At 41.7% G+C, this 24,578-nt stretch overlaps 4 protein-coding genes across 7 annotated transcripts; 3 read left to right on the top strand and 1 right to left on the bottom strand.

Annotated features, from left to right (window-relative positions):
• The first annotated feature begins 2,140 nt into the window (after positions 1 to 2,140).
• gins4 (GINS complex subunit 4 (Sld5 homolog)) lies at positions 2,141 to 5,741 on the top strand. Its single transcript, XM_086031477.1, has 8 exons — positions 2,141 to 2,456; positions 2,526 to 2,612; positions 2,941 to 3,054; positions 3,140 to 3,237; positions 4,385 to 4,473; positions 4,564 to 4,654; positions 4,736 to 4,840; positions 5,227 to 5,741. Exons 1-7 carry the CDS (start codon positions 2,364 to 2,366, stop codon positions 4,830 to 4,832), a joined length of 669 nt encoding a protein of 222 aa, XP_085887603.1. The 5' UTR covers positions 2,141 to 2,363; the 3' UTR covers positions 4,833 to 4,840; positions 5,227 to 5,741.
• On the top strand, positions 5,333 to 8,601 carry ppp1r3c2b (protein phosphatase 1 regulatory subunit 3C2, duplicate b). Its single transcript, XM_086031476.1, has 3 exons — positions 5,333 to 5,467; positions 7,277 to 7,320; positions 7,472 to 8,601. Exons 1-3 carry the CDS (start codon positions 5,414 to 5,416, stop codon positions 8,319 to 8,321), a joined length of 948 nt encoding a protein of 315 aa, XP_085887602.1. The 5' UTR covers positions 5,333 to 5,413; the 3' UTR covers positions 8,322 to 8,601.
• On the bottom strand, positions 8,482 to 16,230 carry phyhip (phytanoyl-CoA 2-hydroxylase interacting protein). 2 transcript variants are annotated; one of them, XM_086031473.1, is made up of 6 exons: positions 16,012 to 16,230; positions 14,917 to 15,259; positions 13,088 to 13,257; positions 10,900 to 11,074; positions 10,610 to 10,727; positions 8,482 to 10,511 (listed from the first exon to the last, which is right to left on the bottom strand). In XM_086031473.1, the coding sequence occupies exons 2-6, from the start codon at positions 14,954 to 14,956 to the stop codon at positions 9,965 to 9,967; spliced, it is 1,050 nt and encodes a 349-aa protein (XP_085887599.1). In that variant the 5' UTR covers positions 14,957 to 15,259; positions 16,012 to 16,230; the 3' UTR covers positions 8,482 to 9,964. The 2 variants fall into 2 exon arrangements, with proteins under 2 accessions (XP_085887599.1, XP_085887600.1); XM_086031474.1 differs by lacking the exon at positions 14,917 to 15,259 and having other exon boundaries at positions 16,012 to 16,229.
• Positions 16,231 to 17,885: 1,655 nt separating this feature from the next.
• Positions 17,886 to 23,416, top strand: polr3d (polymerase (RNA) III (DNA directed) polypeptide D). Of its 3 annotated transcripts, none has more exons than XM_086029965.1 (9): positions 17,886 to 17,956; positions 18,961 to 19,123; positions 19,205 to 19,248; positions 19,324 to 19,478; positions 19,561 to 19,682; positions 19,763 to 19,919; positions 22,450 to 22,697; positions 22,772 to 22,924; positions 23,069 to 23,416. In XM_086029965.1, exons 2-9 carry the CDS (start codon positions 18,962 to 18,964, stop codon positions 23,180 to 23,182), a joined length of 1,155 nt encoding a protein of 384 aa, XP_085886091.1. In that variant the 5' UTR covers positions 17,886 to 17,956; position 18,961; the 3' UTR covers positions 23,183 to 23,416. The 3 variants fall into 3 exon arrangements, with proteins under 3 accessions (XP_085886091.1, XP_085886090.1, XP_085886089.1); XM_086029964.1 differs by having other exon boundaries at positions 17,892 to 18,049; XM_086029963.1 differs by lacking the exon at positions 17,886 to 17,956 and adding an exon at positions 18,060 to 18,867.
• Positions 23,417 to 24,578: the final 1,162 nt, after the last annotated feature.

The following is a 24,578-nucleotide window of genomic DNA, read 5'->3' as shown; positions in this document are numbered from 1 at the left end:
AATTACAATTCAAGGATGGCACGAAACTGCTGAACAAGAAACTAACATTAAGTGCAAGAACTCATTTTATATATTTGCTCACAAAAATCAACTCACTCAAAATTTTAACATTTTTGAGGAACTTGTGTGTACCGCAATCTAAATATGCGGAAAAATATGAGGCCTAGGCACATTGAAGTACAGGGCGGTATGAGACCCAGTGTAAGCTCAACTAAGTCATGTCTGCCATCTAGTGGTGATTGGTGATGCTGATATAACTTAAAACGACAGTCGATCCCTGCATTTTCGCAGTTCGGCACCCGTAGATTCGCATATTAGCGGATTTTTCTCTCTCTCTTTTTTCAACATTTTGGGGGATTTTGTTTTTTTCCCATTTTCCCCATTTCTCTACATTTTTGTGGAAAATGTACCTTGATTGTTCATCAGGATCAAAACTTTCAAAATTTCAATTTTCAACCCCAAATAAATTCTTTCATCCATCTATTTTCTGCAGCAGTGTAAGAAAAGGAAAGCACGTTGTGGCTGGTGCCTTCTTCCATTTCTGACATCAACAGTCACGTCCAGAAGCTAGCCTAGCACACGCAGGTAACAGTCTGCAGATGTATGTTGTAACACACTGTCATGTTTAGATACGCTAATAGCCTATATTATAGTGTCTACTGCGGATTACGGAGGCATTAGTCAATGAACTCACATTTATTAACAACCGAAACACAGCTACTGTATGGCCGTAGTGATGCCGAAAGAAGAACTCAGAAAAAGGAGCACTCAAAGTAACACAACTTGACATGTTTTCCACAACCACTCAACGGCAACACATACCAATACATTATAAGTAACCCAGTTTATTACAATATACTTCGTTATAGTGCTAAAATACGTTTCTCCTCATCTTTAAGGATTAATGCTATTTGCAGCAATGCCATTCCATCAGGATAAAATTACAAAATCTGAGACCTTATGCAACTGCTCAGGTAATGAATCATGGATAACATTTTCTGACTACTTGACGTGATGTTACCCTTCAGATAAGAAAGTGTGCTCTTAATTTCCTGAATCATACGTCACAGTTTCACTGATCTCTTTCAAAGAAGATATGATCTATTCCATTGTAACCACAGAAGGGAAATTCACATATATCAAAGTCCTGCTCAGTCACAAAGTAATTGTTTGACCTTCTTTTCACACACAAAATAGCTTCTGATGGTCATGGAATTTTACTGACATGGGAAAAAAACCAAGAGACGATTAATTTTCATTTTAATTTTCACTGGGCTTCAGACTGCCCCTAAATGGTGGCATTTTGCTCCTAAAATTTGAGAAAAGTGCAAGTATTTTTTCTATTTACTTGTGCATGTGCAACCAGTAAATGTGCTTTTTAAAAAAAAAAAAAAAATACTGCTCTTGAATACTTGCTGCTGGCAAACTTCTGCTCCACACTTCAGCCCATTAACCAGTAATATAGTGAAAATGAGTGGCGTGAATATTTACTTCACAAGTCAAGTTTAATCTAGAATTTAAATTAGGGCTGCACAATTTATTGAAAAAATATTGTCATTGTGATAATGGCACATGCAGAGCAGAATGCAAAAGCCATCCAATAAATCCATATGGATTTGTATGCTTTAATCTAATTTTGAGGAATCTGATGCAACCTTAAATACGTATTGCCATCCAATAGGAGAACAGTACGGGGCATTCATAACACTAAATAACTTAATTAGGTACGATTACGTTCATAATTTTCCGCATCATTTTGTTTTTCATTAGATATTAGATAGAATTTCTTTAGGTACATGCTAACATCGTACATGTTAAATATTAACGATAATATCATCGATAATGTTGCAATATGCAACGCAGATAGCATACAGTATTGCTATGTTTTTCCAATACTGTACTGTATCTCAAGACCGGGCCAAGTGTACTTTTTGGGAAATCAAAATATGGGCACCCTAATACTGAGTTCATCATGATGTTTTTTTTCTATCTTAAAAAGCACAAATCACGTGGATGTATGTTACCAACAACTATTTCAAACACTCGTTATTCAACAGTGAAAAAATAAATTAGGTCAAATAGGCACTGTACAAGTTGAGAACAGTAGCGATACCTCAGCAATCTATGCCTTACAGTCAGAACTCGGGTTGAAAACAAAAAGTTAATCTCGCGAGAACATCTGCAGTGGCGCGAATAAACAAGTGACTTTTTGCTGCCTATTACCTACGTTTAGCTAGCAAATCAAGCAACAATACTTTCGCCGAACTGCGTTCTTTATCGTTCGAAGTTATAATTCAATCTGCTAACACGCACTTTACGTGTAGGATAACTTTATTTTCCGGCAACTTTGCAAAGGGGAAATAATGTCGGACTCGCTCTCTGACAACGAGATCAGCCAAGAAGAATGTCAGGAGGATGACATGACCCCGGCCGACTTGATCGCGAAACTGGAGGAGGTAAGTTGTAGTTTGTTTTGGATATAATGTTCTATACTGGCCCGGTCCTAATGTTTCTGGTTATTGCAGGCTTGGCTAAATGAAAAGTTCTCACCGGAGTTGCTGGCCAACCAGTCCGAGGTGGTTGAGTGTGTCATGGAGCAGCTCACACACATGGTAGGCTACAATTGTTTAAAAAAAAAAAAAAAAAACAAGACAAAAAAAGAAAACCCTCAGTGATCAAGAAAAAACCTGAAGGAAATCATTTTGAATGAGGGTCCAGAGTAGTTTCTGTTCATGGACTCAGCGTGTAACCATGGTAACAGGTGTCCACTGACGACAAGCTGACTATCGCGAAATCGCAAATAAGATACAGTATATCAGTGGGAGCAGGTCACGCCCTCTTGATCAAATGGAATGAGACCATCCACTATTAATGTGACCTATAACCTGTATAACTCCATTTATATATTCCACTAGTCAAGTCATCGCTTCCTTTCACCAGGAAGCAAACCTGCAAAGGGTGAAGAAAGGCGACCCCAAGGCCAGCATCCATCGCATGGAGATTGACCGCATCCGCTTTGTGCTGTGCAGCTACCTGCGCTCTCGCCTGCAGAAGGTCAAGTCAGTTCATCAAATGTTAGCTCACCTTGGTGTTGCTACATATTCTTTGACAGAATGGCCTTGTGTTTGTTTGGGTTCAGATTGAAAAGTTCTTTCCGCATGTCCTTGAGAGGGAGAAGTCTCGCAGCAAAGGAGAACCAGCGCTGCTTTCACCTGAGGAGTTCGCCTTTGCGAAAGAGTGAGCAGAGCATAGTATTGTACCGTTTCTTTGGAGTCAGCATGCTAGATGGCATAGTGGTTCGCGCATCGGCCTCACAGTCGCTCCAAAAACATGCATGCTAGGTTTATTGAAAACTGTAAATTGTTGACAGGATTCCTGCGGATCCTTTAAGTCATAAAAGTCATAAAAGGCATTGGATCCACGAATCTAAAAATGAGGCATTCAAATGACTTAAATCAATCTTTCAAAATTCTTTACATTTTATGGTTGTAAGTATTCTCAAAATAAATTAACATTCTCCAAAAATGTATGCTAAGCAGTTATAACAACAGGCCAAAAATTAAATGCTCCTCCACTAGAGGTAAAGGTTCATAATTAACATGTATATACACTTTTTGTGAATCGTTTTGCGAAATGGTGGGCCGTGAATTTTTTTGCGGAGGTGATATGTGGCAAGTGCCTTAGCTTAAAAAAGCTTGAGAAACACTCGAGAAGGCTGCTGTGATTCTCAAAATGTGGTACAAGTACCATTGGTGGTACTTGGGCTCCCTCATGTGGTAAGCCAAAGAATCACTGATGTTCAGGCTGCAGAATATTACATTGGCTTCAACCTTTTCTTTAATCATACAGTGCAATTGTTAAGTACAATGTAGTTTTATTTCACTAGAAGTACAGTACATTTAATCATTTAGAAATGTTTGTCTTCAATTTATTTTGGTACAATTTTCAATGTAAGTAATTGTAATACATTTGAATTATTATGTTATCGTCATTGTTAACTTCCAAACTGCTTCAGGCTAGCTCACAATAATATCAAACATATTTTTTAGGAATACAACCTGTTTTGTTTTTGATTAGCACTCAAGCTACTCTATTAAGTTGCTGTATTTTAAATTTGGACATGATGGTGCCATTTGAAGAGGCGGATATTTTATTAGATGGTTCTTGATGTTGGTTTCAGTATGTTATAATGTGACTTCAAACCTCGCCTGTGGCACTAATGCATTTTATGATTTATGTTTAACTCACATCATTTTAATGGCAAAAAAATCATTTTAAAATAGGAAGAGGGTGACAAGTATCCCAGCATGGAATGTGTTGGAACTTGCATTCTGTTTTTGTTGTGTGCTTGCTCTTTACGTGTGTGTACGTGTGTGTTGTCCAGGTATGCTGCAAACACAGAAAGTCACTTGAAGTCTGTGGCACTGAGCCACATGCCCCCCATCCTCCAGACACTTGACATGCTCAAAGCAGGTACAGTGTCCTAACCTGGTCTAGTTTTTAGCACGCAAAGCTTGCAGACTCCCTTGAATACTGATTCTATTCAATCCGGTGGAAACTCAGTACCAGCGCCATGCCTGGATTCCTTTGTTTTCTTGCGAGTGAAGGAGAGACAAGAGAACATCTTAGTGGAGCCCGAAACTGACGATCAGAGGTACTCGCTGCTTTTTATTTATTTATTTATTTATTTTATAAACATGAGCAACATCACTGATGATTTCATCTCTTGTCCCAGAGAGTATGTTGTGGATCTTGAAGAGGGCTCTCAGCATCTCATGCGCTATCGAACTATAGCGCCACTTATTTCAAGTGGAGCTGCACAGTTGATTTAAATGTCAAGGTAGGTAAGCCTCAAGTCCGCACTGCCCCTTCAGCTCACGCACACGCTCTCTGATTTTTCTGCCCATCTTGCGTAAGCAACTCCTTTGTGTTGTCATCTAGATTATTTTTAGCTCTAAGATTTATTCCTGCATAGTTTCTTGCCAACAGTTTAAGAATATGCCTTCTAATTGTAGACTAGCGGTTTGCACATCTGCCTTACAGAGTTGAGGTTCTGGGTTCGAATCTTTGGCCTCCCTTTGTGAAGTTTGCATGTTCTCTTGGGGTACTTTGGCTCCCTCCCGCATTCCAAAAAACATGCATGATAGGTTTATTAAAGACTCAAAATTGAGTGTGAACTTCACTCAACAATGCAATGCAGCTAATACAGAGTGTACTTTGTTGCAGGTTCTTGTTTGTGGTCTCAGTGCTTTGGCCTCCAACGGGTCATAAAACAAGTAGCTGAAAGTTGAACATATCTGGACGCAACTCAGGCCTTGTGCTCCATGCGGGATCGGTGTCGCAATAGTGGCCCATAGCTACAAATGCAGACACATCTGATCTTCGTGATATTAATTCCTGTTACTACATCCTAATGATGAAGAGGAGTGGACGATTTCTCTGCTGCATTAAAAAAAATCCTACAAAGGTAAACTTACCTTGGTAAATTAACATTTGCATTTGTGACAGTGTGATTTTTTTATTTTGAGTGCTGGTTTGAATGACCTGGTCTATTGCTGTTGTTATTCTATGTGTAACATATTCGCACAAAGATATATTGGGGAAAAAAGTTAAATACTGTATTTAAAAATTGAGTCCTGCCTAAATATGTACCTCAGACTTGATGGCAGTGGCCCGAAATATGCTATGTACCGCCGTCATTCGTTTCCTTAAATTGTGAATAAAAACAAAAGGCATCTGTGCGTTTTGTCTGTGTGTCAAACGCTTCTTCGTTGTCATGTGAACCAAGTTTTCCAATCAAGTTTTCCCTTTTGCTGTAAATCTCCACTTAGACTCCACACGTCACTATGAGACTCCTAAAAAAGGTATTAATTGTGTGTCTTTTCATTTATGCCCTTCAAACTGTATGTAACCGTGCCTTCTCTAGGACATAATTGTTCTAATAGTGCCGTTATGTAATTTTCAGCGGGAGCAATCAGTGCTCATTGTGTGCACTCGCTCCAATTACCAAATAATGATCTCTAATACGAGATGGAGTACTTGTGATGAATCATTTCAATCATCCAGTGTGATCAGGTTATTAATGATGCTAAATTTTGTTTTGCTAAGAGCTTATAAGCATAAATGTTGGAAACGGATTTTTTTTTAACGTGACCATTAAAAACATACATGAAAGATTAGGATTTTAGTGATTCTTCTCACGATTCCAATGACATTTTAAGATCATTTCAACTTCCTTTGGCAATCAATTTGAAGGTTCAAGCTGGTCGTAATGGAAATGTTTATTTTTGTCGGAACGTCTCAGCACGTGTCCAGTTTCGAGTGCACACTTTCACCCACTGACTGCAGCCGCCAGGGCTGACACGTTAGATGACAGACATGCCGAGCGAGAGTGGCTTGTAATCCTTGGCGTCACACATACCAACGGTCTCACACAACGATCCCTTTAGGACATAAGCCGGCCAGCAGAGTGCTGCGTTTTACAGATGTGACCCGTGTTGACTCCTTCACCACGTCCACAGCGACTCATTAGGATCGGGATGGGCATGGAAAGCTGTTTTGAGGCTTCATTTGATAGCTTTGATGTCCAGCTTCAGATCTTTGCGCTGAAATGCTTTGTCCTCATTAATAAGACAATTAAGGTTGAGTGTTGCGATATCCTACTGTGCTGAATTATGAAGTAAAACTAGTGTGCTGTCAATAAATGCTCAAATGGATTAATGGTGAGCCGTTTGGGCCGTTGTCCTTGATATCCAGCTTTAGGACCATGCCCAAGGTTTATCCTCATTAGTAGGTCAGCTTTGGCATACCAGCAGGACAACTACACGTTACCAGTGTGGCAAAATTGCCACAAACGTTGACATCTGTGTGCTGTCGCTTTTCTACTAGAGCACTGAATTGACTTTCTAGTGAAGGCAAAGTGCGTACTAGTATGGACCTTGAGCTGGATATCCTGACACTCAAATACGGAATTCAGTCACAGGCAAAGGCTGCGCATTCCTCACTTGGATGTAATGCATTACTGGCAGTTAGTGGAATATTGTTAGAGGAGCAAAAAGAAAAAAGCCCACCTCCACCAAAAAACTGGTCAGTGGAGCAAAGGGGGCGGAACGAGATAGCTGGTTGAGTATAAATAGAACGTCACGCAAGATTCTGCTATGGGTAAAGGGAGCACAAAGACCTCGCAGGAACACTGGCTGTCCACCATTTTGTAAGTAAGAAGAGACGTTGTAAACTTTTTTTTTACTAACACACTCACGTTTTCCTCTTATTCAAGACTTCTCTGCACCACACCAGTACCATGGAGACATCCAGCACAAAGTAAGAACTTAATTCAGATGACGTGCATGCACTCTTTAGGCGCGAGCAAGTGGAACTGTAATTCATTTGGGGTGTTCTCTCATGTAAATGCATGTCCATAAGAAATGTCCATAAAAGTTGTAGTCATTATCCCATTTTGATCTGTTTCAAGTTTCCTGCCCATTTTTGGCCTCGGCTCAATGGCTCAGTCAGCCGGACTCGTGGAGATTGCCGTCAGGCTGTGTTTGAACCAACGTAAGCAATTGTGTCCTCATGTCTGGGTGCCCATCCTGAAGCCGCTGCGACCTTGCATCCGCTCCGCACTTCCAAAGGCCGCATCAGCTGACGTCCTTCGCCAGGCCGGTCCAACCCTGACGCTCGCAGGTTACCTTGAGGACTTGGATGATTACGATGACGACGTTTCGGCCCCAGTCAAGAACAAGCATGTGGTTTTCGCCGACTCCAAGGGCCAGTCGTTGGCAGATGTGCGAATCTTTTCTGACGAGGAGGACCATTCCGACCTGGACCCTCTGCCGTCCCTCCAGGGTTTGGTTAAGATGAGCGAGGCTGGTTACAGCTGCACGGTCAGCACCTGCTGCCCGGGAACGCGGCTCACGCTCGGCTTCCCGCAGCCTTCCGCTAATTTCCAGGCCTTCCGTGCCAAGCTTGCTGAGAACATGGTCACCCTGGAGAACTGCACGATCACTGAGCAAGCCCTCAGAGGCACCGCCCGAGTCCAAAACATCAGCTTCCAAAAAGATGTGCGTGTGCGTATCACCTTTGACTCGTGGCAGAGCTACAGAGATGTGCCCTGCACGTACCTGCAGCAGCGCTTTGGAGGGCCGCAAACAGACATTTTTGAGTTTGACATAGACATACCCAAAGTGCTTGATGCAAAGAGGAAGATAGAATTCTGCTTAAGTTATTCACCAGCAGGGCAGGGTAATACTTTTTGGGACAACAACAATGGACAGAACTATACAATTGAGGTGCGTGTGAGCTCACATCTTTGTCGCAGTTAGAAAGGTCAAACATGTCATTAGGCTCAACTTTAATGCATAAGTAACTTTTTTTTTTTTTTTACCTAGATTTACACGATTATTTTTATTTATTGTGTGTCGTGCTTTTATCTGACTTTTTTATTGTCTAATTAAAAAAAACACTTTGTTTTATAATTGTTCATTTTCATTGAATACCAGTCTTTTATTTGTGTGAGTCAACGCTACACAGTCTTTTGCTTTTGCTAAGTCCATTCATCACTGTTGTAACAGAGGGTGGGGGGATCCCTTTCACTTTGGGCATCTCTGGGATTCCCAAATAGGTCACAGATTACTCGGGCGGGCCAAATCCAAGCCCCATAGCAGGATACAAGCTAATTTTAGCTCAGGCCTGTTCAGATAAACTATCTGACTGATAGCAGGAGTCTTTGTGCACCCATTGTCCTTATCACATCCGTGACTGGGTAACGTATTTAACTGTCTAGTCTGAGGTTTAAGAGACACATTTTCAAACACATGACAAAGCAATGACAAGTGAAGGACTCACAAAACTAAATCAAACACTGCTTCATTTCCACATAATTAACTATTAAAAACAGTCGTGTGTGGGTACCTGTTTGTTTAGGTGCAGTATGTCTTAAGGGCCACTTTACTTCAAACTCATGTTCAGCAATGTGAACTTAACACCAAACAAAAGTCCTAGTTAGTATAACAATTCTCATGGTCAACAAATTGAGCCTTATTTTGAAGATCTCATAGCTGGCTGTCGTCAGGACTAAATGGGAGTGGGTGGGGGTGCAACACGAGTTGAGGAGAGTGAAGTGATAGGGGAAGGTCAAACGGGGCAGCCAGTGTTGCCAAGGCGCCTGCCTGTTGCTACTCAAAATTACAATTGCGACCATCTATTTTCACTTGTGCTATAGTTCTCATTAGAGAACTGAGCTAGAGCCAAGCCAGGCTAATTACACATATACTGTACTGTAGACAAACCTTTCCCACTCACTTTCACACCTATAGACATGTTAGAGTCTTCAATGAACCAAACGTGAATATTTTTGGAGTGTGGGAGGAAGCTGGAGAACCTGGACGAAAACTCACGGTGGCACGGGGAAACATGCTAACGCCACACAGGAATCCCATGGCTAAGATTCAAACCCCGAAGGTCAGAACTGTGGGGCAGGTATGAAGCTCGAGGCCATTATCGATATAAATGTAGTAAAAAAAAAAAATCACAAATCAAAAGACAACGATCTAAAGTTCAATGGTTTTCAATGAGCGTTTGTTTTCATCGGCTTGACCGCCATCTTGATTTGTGACATCATTTTGACGGAAGCCCGGAATTGTCAACATGCCACCAGCTATAAATAAATAAATAAGTAAAAACACTTAAAACACCATCAAGAAACCAGGGATCACAGCTAGCTTTGTTTTAGTCTTGTGAATGTCAATAAAATGTTCACTTTCTAGCTGCCCATGATGGACGTCTGTGAGATTGATTTCTAGTGGGAACACTATTCTAGCCTGGGAGGGAGTGAGAAGCGAGAGCAACATGCACACCCCCGTGAAGGGGGAGTTTTCCTTTTGGTTTTGGCCGACACGTGACGAGCTTCACGTATTTTAGCCTGGGATGCTCGGCTCCCCGGGCCCGTCCTAAATCGTCATGTGGCTCAGCGGCCCACGCTGATGTTGCACACTTTGCAGCTCGGGTCTTTCTTGGCATTGGCCGTGGTGAAACTCATGAGCTGGTGGTGTCCACTGATCAGCTCCACGGTTCCCTGATCCAAACTGACCGGCTCTGTGAAAAGCACCTCAAGGATGACGTCACTGGCGTGGCAGTAGAGCGGCTCCTCCCCCGGCCCCTGGGGGGCGGTGTACGTCAAGAAGGGGTTGCTGGCCAAGTCCAGCATGGGGAGGCGGCTTCTGCAGAAGTGATCTCCCTCCGTTCCCACTGGGGCCAGAACCAAAACCACATAGTGGTAGGCTGTGTACATGCAATAGAAGTCAGCAAAGTACAGGGAGATGTTAGCGTTGAGCAGGTGTCCAGCCGGGATCTGGAAGCGCAGGGGGCCGTATGGAGAGTCTTTGGGGGGGAGACCTGTATCAAACTCAGTGTTGCAGCTGAAGAAGACTCCCTGCAGTTTGCCGTTTATGGGAGAACCATGACTCCCACTCGTGTCTTTAAGGGCAGGACGCATCAGACCTGCACACTCCTTTCTAATCCAATCAACCAGAGGAGCAAGCGCCATTATTGCCATCATGATCTTTCCAGTCAATAATAAGTCATTCTCATGCCGTTATAATGCTCCACTTACCTGACGCAGTCAAAGTAATCTGGATGCTGATTGCGATAAAACACAGAGAATTTCAAAAGCCTTCCCGTAGAGCCTTTGGCCTTGTCGAGAAGCTGCTGAAGGTGTTCAATGGCGTAGTCTGCCAAGTTAAAAGGAGCGCTGCAATCATTTCAAAAGTCTTCCCTGCTTTCAAATGCTAATGACCCTACGCGCAAAGAGATTTTTTTTTTTTTTTGGTGCCACTTTTTGTCTATGCTCGTGTAACGTCTTATGGCATACATTAGCATCACTTTGGCTGCCAGGCGCCTCACCTCCTGTGCAGAACTCCACCACTTGACTCCACTCTGACACCAGGTATTCGCCATCGGGCTGTCGAACCGCAGTCTGCACGGCGACACAGTACTCTGTGCAGGGGCTGAGGAACCAGTGTCCCCTCACCGCCATGGGCAGGGGGACGGCCTTCGCCACTAGTTTGGTCGGCACATCCTGGAGGACGGGGCACAAACATTACTGGATGCTGTTTCACTCATTAACATTTCAAAGGAAATTTTAATGGCTTTGCAAATCGAGCCTTTCCCTCGATAGGATTTGCATTAATGCCATGATATTCCTTTCAAGCCCAAGCGGCTGTAACGAGGAGACGCTTAATCAAAGCAGCTGCTTTGTTTTGGCCAAAGTGTCTAAAAGCTCAAGAGGCCAGTATTGCCATGGCAACATAGATAATAATGTCATTTTGTTTTGCTCTTTTATCTATGTTCAAAAAACAGTTTTTAATCCGTCTTGACTATTGAAAGAACTTTTTTGAAACTGCAAATTGCTATTTACTCTGAAATTGTGTGTATCTGAAATGCCAATGGAAGTACGAATAGGATACTACATGCAGTGTATAAAAAAAGTATTTGTGCCCCTTCAACATTTTCACATTTTGCCAGCTTACAACCACAGGCTTATAATGTTTTGCGTTGACATTTGATGTGATCGACTAACACAAGCTAGCACATAATTGTAAAATGGAACACAAATGATATGTATTTTTCCAAATTTTAAATCAATCCAAATCAGAAAGACATTGTGTGCAATTTGTATTCAGCCACCCTGTGTCAATAATTCGTACAGCCAACTTTTGCTCCAATTGCAGCTGTAATTCGTTGCGTTTATGTGTCTCCTGGCTTTGCACACCTCGACACTGACATTTGACGCCAAGTTTTGCCACAGATGCTCAAAACCATTCTATTAGATCTTGATGTTTAGGGGTGTCACTTACTAGGCCATACCCCTTAAAGGCTCAACACATCAAATCAAATCAACACATAAATGCTACAATATAATGGTGTGGGGTTTTATAGGGGCTTGAATGGCTCAATGACATTTAGATAAATTCCAATGGAGAAGATTGATTTGATATCCAGGTCAAGGTACCACATACTTCATTTTGGTGTCAGTTGAAGTTTGGACTGGGAGAAATAATAGCTCATGTTTCCAAAGCAAATTTTTAATTGGTGAGAAAATGTTAGCATTTTTCCCCCTGAGTTTATTTTTATGCAAGGCGTGGCAAGCATTCATAATTTAAAGACTTGAGGCCCTATTTTCGTACAGTCTAGCTGTGTGCGTGGGTTAAGCTTTCTTTCTTTTGGGGTTTTCGTCGACAAGCTCAGTTAGAAATGGGTATTTGTGCCGTTGCGAGACTAAACGAAGTCGAGTCCCTTTATTCCCTTTAAATTAAGTGCAGGAGAGGCATAAGCGCGATTTACATGGCGGGTGCATAGCAGATTCGCTGGAGTCCATGCAAGAGATTGGGGCGCGCAAAGTAAAAGCAACTGCAAGATCCCCATTTGCTGATGATGTACAGTTGGCAGCTGCGAAGTGAACACTTGGAGACAGCTTTCAACCACAGATTTTGCGTTCGTGTGTGACATGATTTCACCAGGTCTAAAGTCTCACCTACTTTCAGCCACCAAATTGTTGGGTGCGCCGTGGCCGTGTAACAGAAAAGGTCCTCGGTTCAGCCAGGCATAGCGCGATCTACCAAATTCCCAAACACAGTCAACTAGACTTGCCCCAGCACGAAAATGAAGATACGTCCGTTTTTTCGCCGCGCGCACTTGCGCCTGTATACGTAAACAAGGCCCTTGTTTTCTTGCTCACTCAATGTTGGTGTCTAAAATGAGTTAATGATGTGCATTAGCGGTGTTTACCACAATAACTGCTCTGTCTTGCATGTGCATTTGTGAGTGGTAAAAACACAAGTACAAGTGAGTCATGGGCCCAGAGCTGTTGACTGCACTCATTTTTCCTTTTGCTTAAATTGGAAGAGACTGAAAGGGCACAACCGCTGCTTTCTGTCCTCAGATTAGTCTAGAATGTGCGTTAACCTTACCAGACCTTTCCGAATTGACTTCTTATTTAAGCCTTTTGCTGTCATGTCAAATGAGGTATCTGAAGACAAACAATATCATCCAGGTAATAGACAGAGCCACAGGCCGTTTGAGGTTGTCTCACCCTGTGTTTGAAGCGGTTGGGATCCCTGCATTCTTTGCGGCTCAGGTCAATGAAGAAGTGTGTGGCTCTGGCCGTGTCCTCGGGAGTCATGTCCCACACGATGCGAAACGAATCACACGTCACCTCACATATTTGAATGTTGCAAGGGGTTGCCAGAGGGGTGTCCATTTCTGTCAGGGGATAAAACAGGACATTTGAGAGAAATATGACAACATATCATTTTTGAAAACCCTTCCATTAAAATCACTGTCACATACTTGCAAAGCATAATCTCTTGAGCCTTGTGAATATTTAAATGTGTAAATATGCCTGCTCTATATAGATATATGCAAATGAATACTGTACAGTGTTTTTCTCATGCATCAGGGAATTTTAAACACTGTTTGGAATCATATCCATCATCTAATTAGTTATTCACTTCATGTTTTAATAAGCATTTGAACAAAACTCACTTTTGCATTTGTTTATTTTCTTCTTTACCTCATTGACACAGCACATGCTTGTTCTATTCGTAATGCCAGAATTAGCCTATAAATCATTTAAAAAGTGGATTTACCACATCTGCCTTATCCGATGTCCGGGTTATAATATTGTGCCCTTTCTGTCAATTTAATCTTTTATATTACTCTCATTGAAATACTTGCAAAGGATGTTACAATACTTTGCAAGTTTAGTTAGATTTCCACATTTTTAACTCACTATGATATTTGTCGATTATCATTTTATTATTTTGAAGTGTATTGCAATCAACTTGATCGCAATGGTGGTGTGTTGCAAGCTGCTGTCTTTCATGCAGACGCCGCGGTTTTGAGTCACGGCCAGTGCCTCAATACTCTGCCGGTCCCAATCCTGGATTCAAGAAAATATATGTGTTGTCTCAGGAAGCAAATATGGCATATAACTATGCTTGACATATCATAAGAGTGGCACGCTGTGGTGATCCCTAATGGGACAACCCTAAAGTAACAACAACATTGCGACAGACATTATTATTATTGGTAGTACTGCCTTATAGTGAGGCATATGTCTTCCATCTAAAGTTTGATCTAATATACAAAATGTGTGTGTGGGGGGGGGGTTGGTTTGTTTTACGAAGGACATAAAAGTGTAAAACTGAACTATGGAACTGTATGCTCACAAGATGGAAATATGGCGGCATTGAAAAGGAACTTCAAAACCCAGACTGTGGTCATTATCTCTTGAAGCCGAGACAAATTAAACTTTCATCCATGGATCATCTTTCGTTTTGTCCTCCGCTCCATTTTCCCCTCTATTTGATGGCCTTATCTGACATTTCCCATCATTATGCAACATGAGACGTTTCAAGATGACTCCGCGCCTTTGATAATCACCTCAATCAGTCTCCCAGCAACTACATGTCAGCAGCATCTCCTCATCTCCTCAGTTATAAAACAAATGCAATTTATTTATTGTTTTTTGGGTTTTTTTGTACCCGCTGATTCTTTTGTTTACTGCCACAATTCGTCTTTTATTCGTCTGGTAGGACAGGACAAGGGGAGATTTAGGTAGTGACTGTGGAAGGTGATGAATCACTACTAAGTCACACATCTGCCGTTTGATCCACACTGCTGCACAAAGCCTTCAGTTGCAGGCCAGAGTCAGCCACTTTTTGATGTGTGTTTGATTTGCTGTCCGCCTTATTTATCTACAGCTCAGCACATTGCATGTTTTCCTTTATTCCGACCGATCCGTCCCTCTTGCACTGAGCCTTATGCATATGTGTGCCTAAAATAACCTACGCATCCGTTTAGGAAGCAACCCTAACACGCTCATGATTCTGCATTACACATGAACAAAGATGCTCTCACGGTCAGACTGTGAGGTCTGCAGCGGTGTTGTCCGGGCCATACATGATGGACAGGCTGCAGCTTCTCATTAGAGCTTGTGGACTGTGAAATGTGCGCGTTAGCCCATCCTCACTGAAGCCTGAGGAAAAAGACAATTGCACGTGTTTCGACGCGGCTTCCGCTCACATCTCATCCCCAAGTTTCTTCGGGAACAGAAAGTGGGCCAGCAATAGATTCTCACAGGATACTCATCAAAGCCTGCTGTCTGTGAATGTTCCACTTCAAGACCCAGTGCATGAGCACAGTTCAAATTCAGGTTTCCAAATCACTCGCACATCCCTGTTGTCCTCATTTGTGCATCAGTCTGTGAAAAAAAAAGAGCCAATTTTCTCAGCTGCAGCGCTAACTGTAATAGCCAGCTGCTCTAAATCAGGCAATTTGGGTCTTTCTGATGGATCTGACAGAAAAACACCTCATTAGTTTAATTATTTGCGTGTGCTCCACACTCAGATGAACTCTATCGCACACGCGAGCACAGACACACGCATAGATGCAGCGGATGCTGATTTGCAGAGCACATCAAGCAGAGATCTTTGCGTCCATGAAAAAAATACAAAATAAAAAACACAGAAATCACTCCTTGTTCCATATAGATGACATTTGCACTACTTGTTTAATGCCCCAGTGAACGTATGCATGTTTAGGATGTGTGATCCTTGGAAATTGGAATATGATCCTTCCTGCATTGATGCTTTCCAGTGTAACTGGTGAAGTGACAACAAAGTTTGATTTGCGAGTGGAAGTAGGAGGGTGGTCTCAGCTTCGCTCTCTTTGACAAAAGATTCTGTCCGAAGAAGCTATAAAGGGTTATACATTAGTGTAGTACAGAACTAAAGCAAGCATGAATGAGAATAGATAAATATATTGGCAAAATGCTCTTGAAAAAGGCTTGCCTGCTAAGGAATGCTGAAAAATATGCATCCACCGCTGAGAACGACAACAATTGCATAACATCTCACTCAACATGAACAGATATCACAGCACAAGATATTATGGAGTCTATGTTTATTTCTCAAATCTCAAGCCTGCTTGTACAAAAGAAAACAAAATGCTTACTTGTATGCTGTTGAAGCTGTGATTGAAGATTGTAGGTGCTGCTTTCGTTTCCCGCTTCCGAGTCTCCTTATGCGCTGCAGTCACTGATAGATCCCCCTGGAAAACTGATTAGGAGGTGAAACGAACATACTGGATCCTCTCTCACTGTCTCTTTCTCTCCCGCGCTCCGTCTGTTTCTCTCATCTGTGTGTGTATGCGTGCCACACAAACACTCTCACCCTTCGCCCCTCCACTCCCCCCACCAGTCTCGTTTTTGCTGTGGGCTTTGAGCATGATGTTTATTTGACTCTTACGCAGCTGCTCAGCTCATGATGCATCCTGAGCTAAATGAGGTGAGCCGAAAAGAGAATTGTCAAACACTACAAGCTCATCAGCGTGTTGAAAACACAGCATCGCTCCTCCAAAGTGTTGCACTGAGGGGCTCTGATAGAGTACACTGGATGGATGAACTCTGCTCCTATCATAAATGTCACCGCTCACATTTTAGTGACGTATTCATGCAGAAGCTGTCATAAAACCTAAACACAACAGAAATCCAGACATTGAAGTCTGAGAATATTCTAAATCTAGTGCATGTGATGAGATGTCCCATGAACTAAACTGCACTTGTGCCAACTGCAATGCCATATGGACTTACTCCACAGGGCCGAGCCCCCCACCCCCACCCTCATAGCCCATCCTCAGGCAAGTGATGCCACAATGTGAGCCCAGAGTAAGTAGATTTGCACTGGTATTAGTTGTAAAGTGGGATGTTTTGCATTGGTTCCTTGGGTCAACATTTAGGATTTCACCAGAGATTAAAAAAGCGATGTCAAGAGACGCTCTGCTCAGATTAATGCCTGTAATCTCCTTTTAAACAACGGGAATGGATTTAGAACAAACATGACAATAAAAGAGGTATTGGCAAACAATGTTACAGTATGTGTTATCTTCACAAACAAACCAAAAATAAAAATGAACAGTATGAATTAGATTTATACATACAGTTTAGATCCAAGGCAAATAATGTGTAATGTGTAAGATTATATACAGATATGTACAGGCAAATTGCAACTTTTGTAAGATTCAGTACACTCCGGGGTTGACAGGTATGTCTTATCTATTGACAGTCCAGCCAAGGGCCAGCAGCGACAGATCAATATGTATACAGTCAATGCAGTATGGGTCGCGTTTCTGTCTCTCTCTTCAGCAAAACAGGCGTCCATCAATTTTGGACTGTGAGGTCCGTTCGGTATTTTACAGTAGTATTTTACAGGGGAAGAATTGCATTGAAGTATCCAAAAAATCTTTTAGAAGAGTCTTTGAATATACTTTCTGTTTGCTGATTTTACACTAATTCCAATATTTTACTCAAGTAAATCTGTCAAAAGCTTCATAGAAATAAAAGAAGCAAAAAAACGTGATTATTCACGATTAATTACAGAAAATTGTGCAATTAATTAGTCTACTTAAAATGTACCGTAATCACTTGACAGCGCAAATGGACTGAGATTCAAGCAGTGATTCCCAATCACTGTGCTGCAAAATGTCACTTTAATTGCCCCCAAAATATCATGTATTCACTATAATTAATGTTGTCTATGCCAGCGACGAATAGTGAGAGGCAATTCAAATAAATGCTCTTCTACCAGGTAGCAGAGGTACAATTTACCAGTGCATTGTCCACTTTAATTATACACCAGAATAATATCAGAATAAGACCATGATTTCATACAGAATAATATAAGTAAATAAATTGCGACAGTAGTATATTATATTATCTTTTTGGGTGTGCCAGGAGATATTTACAATGTAAAATATGTGGCTTGTCTCAATGAAAATTGGGAAACACTGCTCTAAAAAGGTTGACAATGACTAATTAAACAGTGGGTTATGCGTCGCTCTGCGCAGCTGTGAACTGCCTCAACTTCAGCTGATGACACCCGGAAGTGACATATGACGGCGTGTGAGTAAGCAGCATTGGAACTGGTCAATTCGTCGGGACTCTTCTCTCTAATGTGGAGTTATTATCGTCTCGGTATATATACACTTCATTAACGTAAGTGGCTGTACGTGTGTGTGTCAAAAGTCAAACTCAACAGTAAGACAATTTTTGTTTGACGGGTGTTTGCCAGTGGTGTAAGTCTGCCACGTGTGTGGATACATTGCTGTGTTGTTGAGCCCGCATGTTTTCATATTACCACGACTTGTCACTGAAGGCTGGGTTGCTTTCTTTTCAAATTTGCGTTATAGGTTTGACCTAAAAACTATGTATTCAATGCAAAACATTCGTAATTGGGTTGTTACTTTACCATAATTAAATTTGGATGATTCCGTTTTTCACATACAAATATCCCTACATTTGCCCACAAGCTTGACATTTTGCGAAACTGATTGATTATTGGAAAGTGAACATATATTTTTGTTGTAAAGGCATATTAAGTTATATATCTCTTACATCGCATTATTTTATGGTGCTTTTGTGTCCACATGTTGTGGCTGTTAGGTGTACAGTATTCATCTGCGGTTATTCTGCTTGGGTCAGCCATTAGAACAATACATTCATTCATTCATTCATTATCCATACCGCTTATCCTCACAAGGGTCGTGCTGGAGCCTATCCCAGCTGTCTTGGGGCAGTAGGCGGGGGACACCCTGAATTGGTTGCCAGCCAATCGCAGGGCACACAGAGACAAACATCCGCACTCACAATCACACCTAAGGGCAATTTAGAGTGTCCAATCAACTTACCATACATGTTTTTGGAATGTGGGAGGAAACCGGAGTACCCGGAGGAAACCCACGCAGGCACGGAGAGAACATGCAAACTCCACACAGGGAGGCCGGAGCTGGGATTGAACCCACGACCTCTGAACTGTGAGGCGGACTAGCTAACCAGTCGACCTCCGTGCCGCCCTAGAACAATACATTTTCATGTAATTAATTTTTATTTTTTAAATGTCTATTAAGGATGGCCGATTCAGGCGGAGGCGATCCCAGTGGTCATCGCATGCCACCACCTGGTGGGATCGGGAGGAACCAGCTGATGGGCCGCCGACCACCTGCTACCCTCTCTGCGGGTCGCCTTCCTGCAATGCGTTCTAGAGATCTCACCTTGGGTGGAGTGAAAAAGGTCTGTGTTCCCCCAAAATTTTGAATTAAAGATTTTCTTGTCCTCTTCTTTCCATAAGATATTGTTTTTCTTCTCATCTAGAAAACATTTACACCAAACATTATTGGCCGCAAAGTTAGAGAAGAGTAAGTTCACAATAAGTTTTGGGGTGGGGTTGAAAGCCGTTCTGATGAATTTTGACTGTGATTTATGTTTGAAAGTGTCAAAGATGAAGGCGGACAAAAGAGAGAGCGAATGACTGCAAGCCGAGGAAGAGGTCCAAGGGAGAGGGGCAGGGGCCGGGGTCGCCCAGAGATGATCCAGTCCCACTCTATTTTTGAGCAGGGTCCAGGAGAAATAGCCGTCAGAAGAAAAGGTTGGCATCTACTGTAGCATGCCTTTTTGGTTTGGATCATGTCACACAACTTGCTTTCCCGGTTTATTTAAATATATAATAGGTTATGAAAGTGAACGAGATGCCCCAAGCGTAGGACCATCCCCGATCATCAATATTAAAAAAGAGAAGCGGGAAACTGAGGAAGAAACCAAAGAAATCCTTCTCAAGCTGGAACAAGATGGCGTGAGTATCATTTAATACTTATTTGCATTATTTAATACTTTTCCTGTTCGATTCTTCCATTTCCCCTCCATGTTTTTCAGTTTATAGATGATCCATTCCTGAAGGGTGAAAAGAAGAGCTGCCCCGTTCAACTTCCTCTTGCTGTATCAGGATGGGGTTTCAAGGAGGAATTCAGTGCTCCTCCTATTAAAATTGAGAAGATGGATGAGGATGATCCCATGGAACCTGCAGTGGAAAGTACTTGTATGCTTTTGCAATACACATTCTCTTATTGAAGATCTCCTGTTAACAGTAAGAAGTGTGCGTGTCAATGCCCTTGACAACTTCAAACCATTAAGGGTTACATCCCATTAACCCATCAAGGCCTAAGGCGCCTGTCTAAACATCTCTCTAAAGCCTAAGGTCGACTTTGGAATCGCTCTCTAAAACCTGAAGTTTTCCCAGAAATTCAAGACCTAAAAAATGAAATCTGAGCCCTTGTAGCAGATAGAAACATCATTCCAAAGGAATTTGAGAACTTAAACATGTGGCTTTCATACAGGCCTGAGTTTAGTATTATTTACTGTTCCAATCAAAAATGTAAAAATAAAGTGTCAGGTGAGAAGCACTATTTTCAATTTTTAAAAACTCGACTCGTAATTAAGTACCATTCTCTATTCTGTTACAAAGCCGTCGATATCGTCATTGTCTACAAACATATATCTTAACCATATAACACGTTCGACTGGTTACACTGGTTCATTGGCCACAAGCGCGTTGTCTTTTTCACCAACGTAACTTATTTCAGCGCTCCCGCGATTGTCTGCATCCGCCATTACGGCTCCCAAAAATTCCGGACATCATCTGAGTGTTCACAACACCGTCACTTGTATGTTCTGATGCATTTAATTGGCTAAGGGACCGAGAATTGGATTTAAAAAAAAAAAAAAAAAAAGAAAGAAAGAAAATGACATATACACGCTCCAAGCTTTAAAGGTAGAAAGACGCAAACAGTGGTAGAAACGCGGTTATGCGGTTATGGGTTAAGTGTTGAGAGAAATTAAATTCTGTGAATACCAGACACAACCCTGAAAATGCATTTTTCTATATCTGGAATTAGCTTCACAAAAATACAAATGCATGAATAGATTTACTATACCAGGGGTGTACATAATTTTTTTTTTAGCGTGGTCCTCACATGAGCACCACGGGTTGTTATGTGTTGCACAATTTTTTTTTCCCCGAACCACCGACCTCCATGGATGAACTTTTAAGATTTGCGGTACATCTGGGCAAGGTCGATCGTGACCGCAAGGACATATTTTGACAGCCCGTAGAAGCGACGTGGAGATAACAGTCTTGCCGGCTGCTCTCCTATGACATGTTTGGTTGTAGGTTGTTAGCGCCGGAGCCACTTTGGGTCAAGCAAGCTGCCACAACAACTACGCAACGCACCGCCAAGGACAACTTCAACATATAAGCGCACAAAGTAAGACTGTACATGGGTATCAATGCCTCACTTAGTTTTTATTTTGAAGTTGGCCTTCGGAAGCAATCGTTGTGGTGGCTGACTTGACTTCCAATTGAGGCTGCACAGCCTGACCTAAGTCAAGATGACAGACTGAGCTGCAATATTGTCGTGAGCAAAAGCGCAGCAACGGACTTCAACTGGAGCGCATCATTATTATTATTAATTTGCAATGCTCATGCGCACTGGCACACCGCCTATGTGCACTCACGACTAGGGCTGCAGCTATCGAACGTTTTGGTATTTGGATATCCGACTGAAAATTCTATCCATCAGGGATTCGGATAAAAACAAAAATAAATATTTTTTGGCTTGTTATTAATACAGAAGACAAAATACATGACCACTTGATAATGAATGACAAACCGGTTTTCATTTTAAATATTCATAATCAACATTTTATACTTAAATTTAAACTGCATGTGCATAGCAGCACGCTGTTTTGCTCTCTAGAAAGATTAGTAAGATTTTGGATCTTCATATATTTTTTGTCTATGAAACGAAGTGACATCAGAAGCACAGTAACAATATTGCCGACTAAAACGACACACTTGAGTAAGCCTGGTTTGTTCAAAGGTTATCAGTAGGAACGTCCGACAACTGTGCCAGGCTGTCAGCATCAAAGTGTGCAGTCATTTCCGTCTGTTAAACTGCCTTGAAAAGTTATCCGACAACTCACAGGCACTTGAGCGCTGCTAGCCGCTGCCAACAGGTGCCGTGCAATACGGTGTCAGCGTAATTAAGTTGTTTATTTAATTAGCGATTGAACCTCATTTCCGGATGGTGTTGTTGAAGTTGGTAAACAACAGTTTGACGGTAAAGATACAAGTGAATTCGAGTCACGCTGCCAGGCAAAACTTCAAAATAATAGCGCACTAAGGCAAGTTGACCTCACCGCGTTGGCGGTGTGTTGCTGTCATGCATACATTATATAGCATGAACAATTGTTGCTGCGGTTAGCTTGACTACTTCTTCTTGACAGTGAACACATAAATCAGTGGGTACCCCAAGCAGAAAAAATGCCTCGATCCATTTTTTTGAATCAATGTAACCAGAATTACTCGAGGACTCGTTTCAGCCCTAACTGAAGGTATTGCAAAATATTATAGTAGTCACCTATCATTATACAATATTTGTGCTTTGCCGCTTGCGCCACCGAAAGTTAAACAAACATCTCAAAGGTCCTTGCTCATATTTGTTTGTAATACTACCATGCTGGGTTAAAGGTGTGAAAGACTAATAATCTACCCTTTTTTTCAGTGAAGGGGGAGCCTGAGGAAACGGCGATGAAGAAGACTGAGGCTGCTTTCAAGCCTCCGCCACTCCCTGAGCCGGACGTTCTGCCGGATCTTCTTCACAAGTGGAGTCTGAGCAAAGGTGAGGAGCTGTTTTTCATGCAGCTGCCCGACACGCTTCCCGGCCAGCCGCCTAGCAAGGAGTATAAGCCAATAAAAACTGAGGTGAAGTCTGAGGACGGTCAATCTGTCCTCCTGAAAACGGAGACCCAGGTAGCTAAATGTCACTACTACACAGTAATACAATTATTTCATTTGTATGTAAGTGCACATTTCATATTTAACAGGAGGAACAAAATGAAGATAACAGCTGTAATTTGAAAGATTTGCAAGAGGGTCTTGTTGGAAAGATGCTGGTGCGAAAGTCCGGTCGGGTGCAGCTCATAATGGGCCAGATCACGCTGGATGTGTCCCTTGGAGCATCGTGCTCTTTCCTTCAGGTATGACAGGAGATGAATTGCTAACGTTGCTCTCTTTCTGGCTGTCTTTGTCACCTGCTGCATAAGCCACTCCACCATTGTTTCATTATAGAAATACTGACCTTGGACGCCACCCCACGTATTTGTCTTTTTAATTTGTTTCAGGAACTGATTTCTGTTGACACTGAGGGACGAACAGGTGACTTGACTGTGTTAGGGAATGTCAAACATAAAATGGTTTGCTCACCAGACTTTGAATCTCTGCTGGAAAGCAGGTGATGATCATTGATATCCTTCATGGTTCTGATTTGCTCTGCTGTGTCATATCAAAGTGTGCTAACACTAAACTACAAAACTTGAAACAAGACCAAAAGTTCATTTTTGCTTATAGACACATCAATTCTGTGATTCGCCATATTTAATTTCCTTCAATCTACGTCTAAAATAATTGGACTGTACATGGATGTAAATGTGTGAATTAAGTAATTTCTATTAAAGCATTGTTATATTGTTTGTTTGTTTTTAACTCAAATGGCAAAAATCATGATTTCACATTTTACATGTAGTCGATGCGGCACTTTAATAATAGTAATGAATAAAACAACCAAAGGACACTGGATTTATGCCATATATATATATATATATATATATATATTTAATCATCATCTCTCCCTGCTGTAATACACCTGATTCAAATGATCAGCTCATCAGCAAGCTCTTGAGAAGCCTGAAAATTTTAACAGGTGTGTTACAGCAGGGAGAGATGGAAAACCTGCAGGACAGGTGCCCTCAAGGACCGCAGTTGGTGATCCCTGAGGTAAACAAAAGCTACCAATGGAAAGACGTCATTGTTTTACTCAGCTATCGTTTGTGCGTCACCTTTCAAATCACATGAATGACCTTCGGGGCTTTCACATTCACGCCGTTTGAATTCATTCATCTATGTTGAGACGAATAATGTATTTTAATGTCACAATATTACACGAGTGTACGACAGTGATTTATTTAATAAGTCCCAAAAATGGAAGCATGAACGTGACGTACTGATGTTGTTCTAATGGAACTACAGCGCCGCCTACTGGGAGTAATACAACAAACAGATCACAGTGATAATATGAATTGGTTTAAAGCAGCACTGGGCAAGAAATCTTAATAAAAAAAATGTCACAACTCGATGAAACATTGACTTACAAGTACAGTAGTTGAATGGGACCTCATGGCCTGGGGGGGGGTCTATCGTTTTTACTGGCACAAAGCAACTTTGAGGAAGATGGGGGATCAACCCTTGCACACAAAAAAATACAAACGTCTTGAATTGCTTTAAGGTATACTCACTTCCTCCTTTCGCTATAAGAACGGCTCAGGATTTTACGACACTAAGCGCTGGAACGCATGGGAAATGTGGTCGTGTTGTCAAAACACTACCGCTTTTGTCCACATGGCGCCGCTATAATCAACAAAAAGACAGCGTTGCTTTAATGCTTTCCCACACGCTCTCGTGAATTTTAAACTATGTATTTTTTTAATATCGGTAATTGCAACCATTTGCTTTACAGTACAGTATATTTTATTGCACACATGGAGGATTCGTGTTTAATGAGGGGCCTCTATCGTTAAAAAAAAATCCCCAGAATTAATTTCTTTTAGGTTTTATAGGAGTTGTGCTGTGTATACA

The sequence above is a fragment of the Filicampus tigris genome, chromosome 5, assembly GCF_054856515.1.
Source record: "Filicampus tigris isolate MCC_2025a chromosome 5, RoL_Ftig_1.0, whole genome shotgun sequence".
In the NCBI taxonomy this organism is placed as follows: Eukaryota; Metazoa; Chordata; class Actinopteri; order Syngnathiformes; family Syngnathidae; genus Filicampus; species Filicampus tigris.
The sequence above is the reverse complement of the archived record's forward strand: the minus strand, read 5'-3'. Positions and strand labels throughout refer to the sequence as shown.